Source organism: Heterodontus francisci, chromosome 16 (genome assembly GCF_036365525.1).
Source record: "Heterodontus francisci isolate sHetFra1 chromosome 16, sHetFra1.hap1, whole genome shotgun sequence".
Taxonomy (NCBI): domain Eukaryota; kingdom Metazoa; phylum Chordata; class Chondrichthyes; order Heterodontiformes; family Heterodontidae; genus Heterodontus; species Heterodontus francisci.
Window position 1 is genome coordinate 22176393 of NC_090386.1, and position 13533 is coordinate 22189925.

The window sequence follows — 13533 nt, forward strand, 5'->3', positions numbered from 1 at the left end:
CTGTGAACGGCCTTCTCACCCTGCCACCCACTGAGGCCCTTAAGTGGGCTATTAATAATGAATTAAGGGCCTCATCCTGCCGCCACCAGCACATTTAGCCCAGCGGCGGGCAGGCCTGTCACTGCACGGGGAGCAGGGCAAGAAAAACCATGCAGGTTGCTTGTCGGCTCCGAGGGAGGCCCCTTGTTAAATGGCATAGTGCCTGAATGAGGGACTCAGCATCGGGAAGGAGGGAGCCTGCTGAGTGCTGTCCACCTGCCGTTGCTGCCGAACCTCCCCTCACCCCCATTCCCCCATGACTCCCACCCCGTGAGAGTCCAGCTGCCAAGATGAACCTGTGGTCTGGGCCCTGCGCCGCACCTTGGCCTTGGGTGGGTGTTCCAACGGCAGCAGCCACCACCTCCGCGGTGGCACTTCTCAGTTAAAGAGCTGCTGGCCTCTGATTGGCCCATTGCTCTCAGAGGGCAGGAATTATTTCGCCGGGGTCCTTGATCCCGTGGAAGGATCATCGCCATCCAGTTAAGTGCCTAATTGGCACTTGATTCAGCGGACCTCCCACAGAAGGGACGTGCGGGGTTCTCACTGGCGCTTTTGCTGGAGGTCAAGACTTCCGTTTTCCGGACAAAATCCTGGACACAGAGGGAGACTGTTCCCCTGTTGGGAAAGAGGAATTCCACGTGGAAAATCCTTCTTAATTGTCTCCTTATTGAGCTTTATTGCCTTGATGCCTCAACAGTGGGGGTTTCCCAACTTCTCCATCCGTCTTCCCTTGGGGAAGATGGATGGAGGCAGAAACAGCTTGGGATACCTGTCCAATGGCAATTCTTTCAATTTTTCTGAAATCTCCAACAGCCTGTGAAAATCCTCCACCATGCATCCGAATCGAAAAACTGCCTATGATTCAGAGTTTACCAAATCTGTTATTCTCCCTCAAGAGAGGTCCCAGGCTATTTCTCCCCATAATGCCTTTTATACATAGGGACATGATGCATCAATATATGAGTCCTAAAATTGCTTGCCAGTTCACATAGACATGCCTTCATACACAGCTAACATCCACCTACCCAGACACACACCTGCACACGAGCCTGCATTTGTTTTATTCTTTCATGGGACGTGGGCAGCACTGGCTAGGACAGCATTTATTGCCCATCCCTAATTGCCCTTGAGAAGGTGGTGGTGAACTGCCTTCTTGAACTGCTGCAGTGCATGTGGTGTAGGTACACTCACTGCTAGGAAGGGAGTTCAAGGATTTGGACCCAGCGACAGTGAAGGAACAGCGATATAGTTGCAAGTCAGGATGGTGTATGGCTTGCAGGAGAACTTGCAGGTGGTGGTGTTCCCATGCATCTGCTGCCCTTGTTGTTCTCGATATCGGTCGTGGGTTTGGAAGGTGCTGTTGAAGGTGGCTTGGCGAGTTGCTGCAATGCACCGTGTAAATGGTACATACTTCTGTCACTGTGCATCGGTATTGGAGGAAGTGAATGTTTAAGTTGGTGGACGGGGTGCCGATAAAGCAGGCTACTTTGTCCTAGATGGTGTCAAACCTCTTGAGTGCTGGAGCTGCACTCATCCAAGCAAGTGGAGAGTATTCCATCACATGCCTGATTTGTGCCTTGTGGACAGGCTTTGGGGAGTCAGGAGCTGAGTTACTTGCTGCAGAATTCCCAGCCTGTGACCTACTCTTGTAGACACAGTATTTATGTGGCTAGTCCAGTTGAGTTTCTGGTCAATGATAACCGCAGGATGTTGATGGTGGGAGATTCAGTGATGGTAATGCCATTGAACGTCAAGGGGAGATGGTTAGATTCTCTCTTGTTGGGGATGGTCATTGCCTGGCATCTGTGAGGTACAAATGTTTTGCCACTTATTAGCCCAAGCCTGAAAGCTGTCCAAGTCTTGCTGCATGTGGGCACTGACCACTTCAGTACTTGAGGAGTCTTGAATGATTCTGAACACTGTACAATCATTAGTGAACATCCCCACTTCTGACCTTATGTTGGATGTCATTGATGAAGCAGCTGAAGATGGTTGGGCCCAGGACACTACCCTGAGGAACTCCTGCAGTGATGTCCTGCAACAACCACAACCATCTTCCTTTCTGCTAGGTATGACTCCAACCAATAGAGAGTTTTCCCCCTGATTCCCATTGACTCCAGTTTTGCTAGGACTCCTTGATGCCATACTCGGTCAAATGCTGCCTTGATGTCAAGGGCAGTCACTCTCACCTCTCCTCTTGAGTTCAGCTCTTTTGTCCATGCTTTGGACCAAGTCTGTAATGAGCTAAGGAGCTGAGTGCCCCTTACGGAACCCAAACTCAGTGAGCAGGTTATTGCTGAGTAAGTACCGCTTGATAGCACTGTCAATGACACATTTCAACACTTTGCTGATGATTGAGACTGATGGGGCGGTAACTGGCCATATTGGATTTGTCCTGCTTTTTGTGGACAGGACATTCTTGGGCAATTTTTCACATTGTCGGGCAGATGCCAGAGTTGTAACTGTACTGGAACAGCTTGGCTAGAGGCGCAGCTAGTTCTGGAGCACAAGTCTTCAGTAGTACAACTGGAATGTTGTCAGGGCCCATAGTCTTTGCTGTGTCCAGTGCCTTCAGCCGTTTCTTGATATCACGTGGAGTGAGTCGGATTGGCTGAAGACTGGCATCTGTGATGCTGGGGACCTCAGGAGGAGGCCGATTTGGATCATCTACTCAGTATTTCTGGCTGAAGATGGATGCAAATGCTTCAGCCTTATCGTTTTCCTGATTTGCTGGGCTCCACCATCATAGAGGATGGGGATGTTTGTGGAGTCTCCTCTTTCGGTTGGTTGTTTAATTGTCAAGCTCTATTCATGCGTGCATGTGGGACTACAGGGCTTTGATGTGATCCGTTGGTTGTGGGATAGCTTAGCTCTGTCCATCGCATGTTGCTTCCACTGTTTAGCATGCTTGTAGTCCTGTGTTGTAGCTTCACAATGTTGACACCTCATTTTCAAGTAAGTCTGGTGTTGCTCCTGGCATGTTCTCCTGCATTCCTCATTGAACTAGGATTGGTCCCCTGGCTCGATGGTAATGTTAGAGTGAGGGATCTTCCAGGCAGGAGGTTACAGATTGTGGTTGAATACAATTCTGCTGCTGCTGATGGCCCACAGTGTCTCATGGATGCCAATTTTTGAGCTGCTAGACCTGTTCTGAATCTATCTCATTTAGCATGGTGGTAGTGCTAAACAATACAAGGTAGGCTATGCTCTGTATGAAGATGGGATTTTGTCTCCACAAGGACTGTGCGGTGGTCACTCCTACCAATACTGTCATGGACAGATGCATCTGCAAATGGTAGATTTGTGAGAGTGAGGTCAAGTAGGCTTTTCCTTTTTGTTGGTTCTCTCACCACCTGCCACAGGCCCAGTCTGGCAGATATGTCCTTCAGGGCTTGGTCAGTAGTGGTGCTACCAAGCCACTCTTGGTGATGGACATTGAAATCCCCCATCCAGAGTACTGTGCCCTTGCCACCCTCAGTGCTTCTTCCAAGTGGTCTTTAACATGGAGAAGCATAGATTCATCAGCTGAGGAAGGGCGTGGTGGTAATCAACAGGAGGTTTCCTTGCTCATGTACCTGATGCCATGAGACGTCATGGGGTCCAGATTCAATGTTGAGGACTCCCAGGGCATCTCCCTCCTGACTATATACCACTGTGCTGCCACCTCTGGTGGGACAGAACATACCCAGGAATCATGCTGGAACAGTCTGGGACATTGGTATGATTTTGTGAGTATGACTATGTCAGGCTGTAGCTGACTTTTCACAGATGCTGCCAGACCTGCTGAGTGGTTCCAGCATTTCTTGTTTTTATTTCAAGCTGTAGGTGACTAGTCTGTGGGACAGCTCTCTAAATTTTGGCAACAAGGAGAACTTTGCAGGGTCGAATGGGCAGGGTGTGTCTTTGTCAGTTCCTGTGCCTAGGTTGCTGCCGGGTGGTCCATCCAGTTTTATTCTTTTTCATTTTTTCTGTAGTGGTTTGAGACAACTGAGTGGCTTGCTGGGCTATTTCAGAGGGCAGTTAGGAGTCAACCACATTGCCGTGAGTCTGGAGTCATATGTAGGCCAGACCAGGTAAGGACAGCAGATTTCCCTACCTAAAGAACAGTAGTGAACCAAATGGGTTTTTATAACAATCCAGTAGTTGCATGGTCATTATTACTGAGAGTAGCTTTTTATTTCAGATATACTAATTCATTCATTGTAAATTCCAGCAGCCATGGTGGGATTTGAACTCCTGTCTCCAGAGCATTAGTCTGGAGCTCTGGATTATGAGTCCAGTAACATTATCACTACACCACCACCCCTGTAGAAATTGGCAACATGTGTGTGTTGTTGACAACCCATCTACATAAAGGCACGCACATCCTTAAAACACAATCCTCTGGAAGTGGGGCATGGGGATTACGCTAAGTGAATAATCTAAATTTCCACTGGTGCCAACAGCCTGTATACAGTGACAAACAAGCTACAGCATGTACATAGACACACTCTGATTGCGCTATTATTTGAGAATCACTTATGGGTTTCTGTATAATTCTCTATCACTATTTAGAGATAATGTACAAATGTGTTTTTAAATCAAGCAGTTCCCAGTCAATAACTGCCTGCGCAAAGATGGGCTGTGACAGGTGGCCCTCATAATGGGTTGGATTTCGTTCTCCCCCAGACGTCGGGTTCCATGGCAGGGGGGTCTCAAGATGGCTGTGGGTGAGGCTCGCCACGGACCACGATGCCAGAAGGGCCCACCCGACCTCCCGGTGGTGATGGGGATCCGTGGTAGCCCCCACGCCCGCTGCTGGGCGACGGGACCACAATTTAAATATTCAAATGAATAAAAGCAATAAATTTACATGGACTTACCTGCGATCTTGAGGGATTGCAACGGCCGGCATGCCCGCGCCTTCAGATCCCCGTCCAGGGAAACACGGCGCCACACTGGTGGGGAGGGGGGAGGAGGTCAGTGCAGGGAGAGGGTAAATGGGGTTAAATACACGTAATAGGTGTAGGGGATGGTGGGAAGGGTTGAACCTTAAACTTTGTGCAGTTTGAGGAGTGAAGGTCAGATGTAAAAGGTAAGTATTTGGGGGGGGGGGTGTGTGAAAAGGCAAATAGTTATTGTAATTGTTATTAGGGAGTGGAAAAGGGGCATTAGAAATTTATTTATGTAATTTTGGGGGATAGGACTTTAAAAATTTAAATTGGGTAACAGGGCTGGTTGCGTTTAAAAATGGTGCCAGCAGCTGTGCACAGGCAGCTGATACCATTGCCAGGGTCAGACAGTCCGCCCCTTCCACGAGATTGGGGGTGGGGGGGGGTGGCTGCCCCGGCTATTTAAGTGAGCCGCACTTGAGATTGCAGTGGCTCTTTTGTGTGCGGCCCACATGGGCGGGCCGCCATTTTTTGAGCTAGTTTACGAGATCGGTGGTGGGCTCTTAAAATCCAGGCCAACATTGCAAGGAAACTGCAGGGCTCCCTGATCTGTGAGGGATTACTGAACAAGATGAGTCAGAAATGAAAACCAGGACCTGAAATATGTAACTCCAGAGATAGAACTTGAATTAAATAAATGTTTATCTTAAAAAAAGTATTTATGAAGATTGGATGATTGCATTATTCAGAATAAGCCTGTGCAATTAGCAACTTAATGGAGTTTTCTCCTGATTAATCTGGGTAATCAGGGGTAAAGAGCAGGTTCAGATTATCCTGGGCAATCCAAGTAAAGAGAATGTTCAGAATATCCCAATCCAGCAGCACCTCAGTTTTAAAATTCCCATCTTTGTTTTCATTCACTTCATGGCCTCCCTATGTTTACAACCTCCTCCAGCCCTACAGCCCTGCGCGATCTCTGTGCTCCTCGATTTCTGGCCTCTTGCCCATCCTCTATTTTAATTGTTAGCTATTGGCAGACATGCCTTCTGGTGTCTCGGCCCTAAGCTCTGGAATTCCCTCACTGTACCACTCCAACTCTCTTTCTCCTTCTTCAGAATGCTCCTTAAAAGCTACCTCTTTGACCAGGGTTTTGATCAGCTGTCCTAATATCTCTTTGGTGTCAAACTTTATTTGATTATGCTCCTGTGAAGCACCTGGGGATGTTTTATTTTGCTATATTAGTGAAAGCTGTTGTTTTGTCATTGGTAATCAGAGGAAAGAACAGCTTTAGATTATTGCAGGTAATCCGAGATACAGAATTATTTTTGTTTTGAATATTGATTGAACATGTATATCTGCATTGGATGGATTATTATATAGGACTCTCTGGAGGGGGGGTAATAGTGCTTGACTTCTGGACTGCAACTGAGTGGGAGGGATGGGGGAAGGGGCAGACTTGTTCTGCTCCTCATGTAGTAAATTGTAAATGTGACTTTTACACTTGTGTTTCTGACTATTTGGCCGAGATAGTCTGTACTGATGTCTATGCTCCACATGAACCTCCTCCTGCCTGACTTCATCTACCCCTATCAGCATAGCTGTTTATTCCTTTCTTCCTCATTTGTTTATCTAGTTTCCCCTTAAATGCACCTATGCAATTCACCTCAGCGTGTTCCACATAAAGGTATTTTCCTGAATCCCTTTTTGATTTATTGGTGACTATCTTATATTTATGGACCCAAGTTTTGGTCTCCCCCACATATGGAAGCATTTTCTCTAGGTCTACCCGATCAAACCCCTTTATAATTTTTAAAGACTTTTCTTGATAAACAGGGGGGTGAAAGGTTATCGTTGGCAGGTGGTAATGTGGAGAAATCAGTTCAGCCATGAACTTGTTGAATGGTGGAGCAGGCTCGAGGGGCTGAGTGGCCTACTCCTGCTCCTAATTCGTATGTTCGTAAAGAATTCTTTTAGGTCACCCTTCAGCCTTTTCTTTGCTGTAGAAAAGAGCTCCAGTCTGTTCAGCCTTTCTTAATAAATATATCCCCTCAGTTCTAGTATCATCCTTGTAAATCTTTTTTACACCTTCTCCAGTGTCTGAAATCCTTTTTTATAATATGGAGACCAGAACTGTACACAGTAATCCAAGATTACATTACATGTAACGGAGGAAACTTCCTCAGGTGAGCTGTGTATAAATGTCTCAGGCCTCACACTCCAGTCAAAGCCTTTCAGTTGCAGCACTGCCATTTAACTTTCACTAAGCAGCCAAAAAATCATCTTTCATATGTGTTTTTCCAGTTTTCGTTACTAAGCTTCAGAAGCCACTGGGTGTCATTTTCAACCTTGTCTCCTGGGTGTTTAGATGGCTGAGGCATCATATTCCAGAGGCAGAGGCCATCTGCTCCATCAGGTTCTTGCCCAAACTGCAAGGTTGAAAGTGACCCCTACCTTCCCGCTGACTTTTGCTGCACTGGCTGATCCAATACCTCAGGCAAGTGACCACTTCTGCTATGTGAGGCAATATAGTAAATGTCTGTAGGCCGTTTGACCATGTGGGTATCATAACTGAGATCTTCAGCTGATAGTCACACTTTCATACTATCCAGCATGTTTCATTGGACGGTAAACAATGGTGAAAGTCCTGGATGCTATATCTCCATTCCTCCTCCCCCTCCCCGCCTCCAGTGCTGAGGTCAGGTGTAGTGCCCCATCACCACTCTGATTAACAACAGTTAACTCCTCACAGACGAGGGTTCAAACTGGCCTCCTTTTCAGTCCCTAAGTTCAGTACCACACCACAGAGTGTTATTATCTACAAATCTAATATTCACGGCAATTGATGTTTTCTGTATCCCTGGCAAGAAAGAAAATCCTGCACTGCCACTGTGAATGTATTTCATTTTGTGGCAAAGTTATTTTTTCACTATATTTCTAGAACATTCCATGAAGTCAGTCATGGAACTGCTGAGCTTCCAGTGATATTATGGATTGTAGTTGAGTATTAACCCAGAAATATCCAGTTATATTGTACTTCAAGCAATGGATTTTTTCCTGCTTATTTGGAGTAGTTATCTGGAGGAGAATAAATCAATTGTCAGGAAATGTCCTCTCCCTATTAAGAATTGCAAAATCTTTGTATTTACACTTTACAAGGAAATCTACCACCAATCTCTTTTTAAAATTTGTGTTGTCCACCCTTTTCGGAGGGCATTCCTGCTCAGAACCTTTGATGCCACTCTTGCTCTAATTATAGAAAGAGATAATGTACAGTCAACCTTAAAACCTTAAAAAAAGTCATTAAAAATTTTTAAATTTACAGTTAGATTTTCCTTTAAGCAACTTCAGAGCAATAGGCAAGTTGACTTATCACGAGGGATCCGTGACTAGCAGTCTTTCCAACACCCATCAGATGCAGGTTTTTCTCTCTCTGGTGTTAATGACAGCCACATGCTCTGACCACCATATTCCTGTATTTTTTTAAGATGACGTTTGAGCTGTCGTCAAAGTAAAGCACGGATATGGCATTGAGTTGTGTGGGAGCGCAGCATGGCTTCGGGACATTCTCTGGGTTTATTAAATGAACCTGAATGTAGAATTAAGAGAGAAAGAGGTACTTCAAAGAAAATTATAATACAATTAACCATGGACACAGTCCACTTACACACATATAACATTAATCAAGAAGCTCAGTGTAGGAGAGCATGTTTCAAGGTAAGATATGACACTGTTCCACCTCTACCACACAAATATCTCCCTCCTCTCCTGAAGCCACTGACATCCGATGAGATGCGGTTCATCTGTCAGCAGCTAAGCTTCGATACCTTGCCCAGTTGAGGGCCTAGACAGTGAGTGTTGGTAGTTTCCTGGCCTTAACTGTCTCCTTTTCACTATGGATGTCCAATCCCTGTACACCTCCATCCCCCATCAGGTTTGCTAAAGGGCTCACCGCTTCTTTGTTGAACAGAGGTCCAACCAATCCTCATCCACCAGCAACCTCCTTCCCCTGGCTGAACTTGTTCTCACTTTGAATAACTTCTCCTTTTATTCCAGTCTCTCTCCAAATAAAAGATGTTGCTATGGGAACCCCTATAGATCCTAACTATGCCTGACTTTGTGGAATATGTGGAACATTCTTTCTTCCAGTCCAACTCAGGTCTTCCCCCTGAACCTCTTTCTCTAGTATATTAATGAGTGTATCAGTGCAGTTTCCTGCTCTTGCCCCGAACTGGAAAATTGTATCAACTTTACATGCAATTTCCACCCTTCCCTCGCCTTCACGTGGTCCGTGTCAAGCTCATCCCTTCCCTTCCTCGACTCCTCTGTCTCCATTTCTGATGATAGGCTATCAACCTATTCACTATAAGTCCACTGACTCCCATAGCTATCTTGACTACAATTCCTCCCACCCAGCTTCTTGAAAGAACACCATTCCATTTTCTCAGTTTCTCCATCTCCATCATATCTGTTCTGATGATGCCACCTTCCCTATTAGTTGTCTTCCTATTTCCTCAACCGAGGATTCCCCTCCACTATGGGTGACAGGGACTTTGACCATATCCGTTCCATTTCCTACACTTATTCTCTCACTCCTTCCCTCCCTCCCAGAAACATGATGGGGTTCCCCTTGTCCTTGCCTTCTATTCCACCAGCTTCCACATTCAATGGATCATCCTATGCCATTCCCACCACCTTCAGCTTGATACAATAAACAAACACAGTTTCCCCCTCAACTACCAGCCTTCCAAAGGGACCGTTCACTCTGCGCTAACCTGGTTCACTCCTCTATCACCTCCAACACCCTATACCATACCTGCAGTATCTTCCCATGCAAGTGCAGGAGCTACAACTCCTGTCCTTTTACCACCACCCTTCTCACCATCCAAGGCCACAAACACTCCTTCCAGGTGACAGTGATTTACTTGTACTTCTTTCAATTTAGTATCCTGTATTTGCTGCTCGTGACATGGGCTCCTTGACATTGGAGAGACCAAATGCAGATTGAGTCAGAGCTTTGTGGAACACCTCCGTTTGCATCCGATCACTTATCATTTCAATTCCTGCCCCACTCCCACTCTTGCCTCTCTGTCTCTGCCTGTTACACTGTTCCAATGAAGCTCAAGGAACAGCACCTCATCTTTTGATTAGGCACTTTAGAGCCTTCTGGACTCAACATTGAGTTCAACAATTTCAGATCATAACCTCTCTCCCTTTTTTCAGATGACAACTATTGGTGATAATTCCCATATTCCCATTTATACCTCCTCTAGACCCATCTTTTTTTTTCTTTACTTGTCCAATTACCATCCCCTTTTGTCTTGCACAATCACCCCTTTTGTCATTTAATCTCTCCTGTCTCTCACTCGAGCACAGACCTTCCCTTTTGTCTTTCTCCTCCCCTTTCCCTGTCTCTGTACATTTTTAAAAGATGTTACATTTCTAACTTTTTCCAATTCCGATGAAAGATCATTGATCTGAAATGTTAACTTTGTTTCTCTCCCCACAGATGCTGTCTGACCTGCTGAGCATTTCCAACACTTTCTGGTTATATTTCAGGAGCAGTATTTTGCTTTTGTATTAATATTGGCAGGCTACTGATTTCACAGGAACATAGGAGCAGAAATAGGTCATTCAGCCCACCGAGCCGGCCCCGCCATTCAATAAGGTCATGGCTGATCTGCCCCAGACCTCAACTGCTCTTTCATGCCAGCTCCTCATAGCCCTCAACTCCCCAATGTTTCAAAAATCTATCTACCTCCTCTTTAAATACTTTCATGGCTGATCATCTATTCACTGTCTTTTTCCCACACGATCCTCATATCCCCTTATGCCATTGGTATTTAGAAATCTGTCAATCTCTGCTTTAAACATACTCAATGACTGAGCTTCCACAGCCCTCTAGGGTAGAGAATTCCAAAGATTCACAACCCTCTGAGTAAAGAAATTTCTCCTCAACTCTGTCCTAAGTGGCTTCCCCCTTATTTTGAAATTTTGTCCCCTGGTTTTAGACTCCCCAACCAGGGGAAACATCTTAGCTGCATCTACCCTGTCTATCCCTTTAAGTATTTTGTAAGTTTCAATGAGATCACTTCTCATTCTTCGAAACTCTAGAAAATACAGGCCCAGTTTCCCCAATCTCTCTTCATAGGACAGTCCCGCCATCCTGGGAACAAGTCTGGTGAACCTTCGTTGCACTCCCTCTATGGCAATAATATCCTTCCTAAGGGAAGGGGACCAAAACTGCACACAGTACTCTAGCTGCGGTCCAACCAAGGTTCTATACAATTGAAGCAAGACTTCACTAATGCCACATTCTTGCCCACTCACTAGTCTGTCCAAATCCGCTTGAAGCCACTTTGCATCTTCCTCACAACACACATTCCCACGTAGTTTCACGTCATCTGCAAACTTGGAAATACTACATTTGGTCCCCACATCTAAATCATTGATATATATTGTGAACAACTGGGGCCCAAGCACTGATCCCTGCAGTACCCCACTAGTCACAGCATGCCAATGTGGGAATGTCCCATTTATTCCTACTCTCTGCTTTCTGCCTGATAACCAATCCTTAATCCATGCCAGTATATTACATTCTATCCCATGTGCTTTAATTTTGCTAACCAACCTCCTGTGGGGGACTATATCAAAAGCCTTCTGAAAATCTAAGTATACCACATCCATTGATTCCCCTTTATCAATTCTGTTAGTAGCATCCTCAAAAACCTCCAACAGGTTTGTCAAGCATGATTTCACATTCATAAATCCATGTTGACTATGCCCAATCACATCATTATTATCCAAGTGTCCATTTATCACATCCTTTAGAATAGATTCTAGCTTTTTCCCAATGTCTTGATGTAAGGCTAACAGGTCTGTAATTCCCTGTTTTCTCTCTCCCTCCCTTCTTAAATAGTGGGATGACATTTGTGTCCTTCCAATCTGCAGGAACCGCTCCAGAATCTGTAGAATTTTGGAAGATGATCACCAATGCATCCACTATCTCTATAGTTACCTCTTTCAACTCTCTGGGATGTAGAATATCAGGTCTTGGGCACTTATCAACCTTCAGCCCCATCAATTTCTCCAATACAACCTTCTTACTAATACTAATTTCCTTCAATTCCTCATTCTCCCTAATCCCTTGAATTTCTAATTCTGGGAGATTTCTTCCCTCTCAACCTATCTCACTCTGTGTGTACACAAAGCTCGTCAAACCTCCAACTCCAAATTGCCATAACCAACCCCACCCAAAAGTGGCAGGGCACAGGTAAGCTGCAGCTCACAGTTCTCTCTCTGTGGTATGCTCGAGCAATGCTGAGATGTGGCTCAGAACTCCCTGTAGGCTGTGTCAGTAATAGCATGGCACTAGTGAGATACATCTTATAACTTCTGGCAGCTTAGCCCACTGATAATATGGCACAGTTCAGATGTAGCCGAGTTCCCTTTTGTGGATTAGTTAGGTGCAGTGAAGAAGTTTTGACAATGTGGGGTGAAATTAATCTTTAGCTGTAGTATAAATGAGCAAAATCGAGTCATCAGCCCATTTACTTTCCTTCAAAGGCAATGGAAGCTAAGTTTGGACTGGGTGTAAAATTGGCTGCCGATTTGCTATTGTCCAGTTTGCAGCACCGCCAAAGATCAATTTCACCACTTGTGTCTATCTCCTTTTCAAAGGAATTGATAAGAACTCATAGAATTACACTGAACTTACAACATAGAAACAGAACTTTTGGCCCAACCAGTCTATGTTAGTGTTTATCTTCCACACAAATGGTATCCTAACCAATGTCCCCTCTATGTCCCCAGCTACATGGCAGTTCCTGCACAGGCTATGCACAAGTTGGCCCCTTCAAGTTACTGCGCACGTGCGGCTGTGCAAAAAAATGTAAAAGTACTGCGCACTTAAATGAATCTGCCGCACACACTACAAAAAAAAAATTAGAGGGCACTTTCATCCTAATCCCACTTTCCTAACTGTTCCCATATTCCTTTATCCTCCTTTCCTTCAATTGCCCATCTAAATTATTTTTAAATGGAGACATGGTCTCTCCTTCAATCACTAACTGGAAGTGCATTCCATAGCCTCACACCTTAGGGCCTGAAGGTAAAGGAATCATATTTGATGTCAGCTTCTTTTTAAAAATGTGAGGGCACTAATATATTATTATTGACTTATTGTAATAATACCCTTTCAAATTTTCGGGCTTTAATTTTGCATATATTGTAAGGTGTCATCTTGTTTCCTCCAGTGTCCTACACTTGTTATGCAGTACTTACCAGAGTTTGAACAATTGCATGATTTGTAGCATTCATGTATGAGTTCAGTGGGAACGAGCATTCTCCCTCACAATAGTATGCAGCATATCCCTCAGGAGCTATGATCCAGTCCTTTAAGAAGGAGAGGAACAGGACAAATGTTCAGAACAGAGCTTCTGGATATCACTGTCTTTAAGTACCTTTGGTTCTACTCAGGGTGTATCTTTCTAAGAACTGCACGCAACCATATTTACAAAAATACAGCACTTTAAATATCAATTTAAAAGTGAACATCAAGAGAAAAGGAAGAAACTGCACATAGAATTCACTCAAAGGAAAGGGGTAAACAATGCCAGATTGGAGT

General features: G+C 44.9%; 1 protein-coding gene across 1 annotated transcript in view; it reads right to left on the reverse strand.

The window, feature by feature from the left end:
- Positions 1–329: 329 nt before the first annotated feature.
- bmp7b (bone morphogenetic protein 7b) overlaps positions 330–13533 on the reverse strand; it is a 300611-nt gene continuing 287407 nt past the window's right edge. Inside the window, exons 6-7 of the mRNA XM_068048039.1 lie at positions 13191–13301; positions 330–8496 (exon numbers count right to left, since the gene is read on the reverse strand). Of these exons, the coding sequence (XP_067904140.1) occupies positions 8347–8496; positions 13191–13301 (261 nt within the window). The 3' untranslated portion in view covers positions 330–8346. The remainder of the gene's footprint in view (positions 8497–13190; positions 13302–13533) is intronic.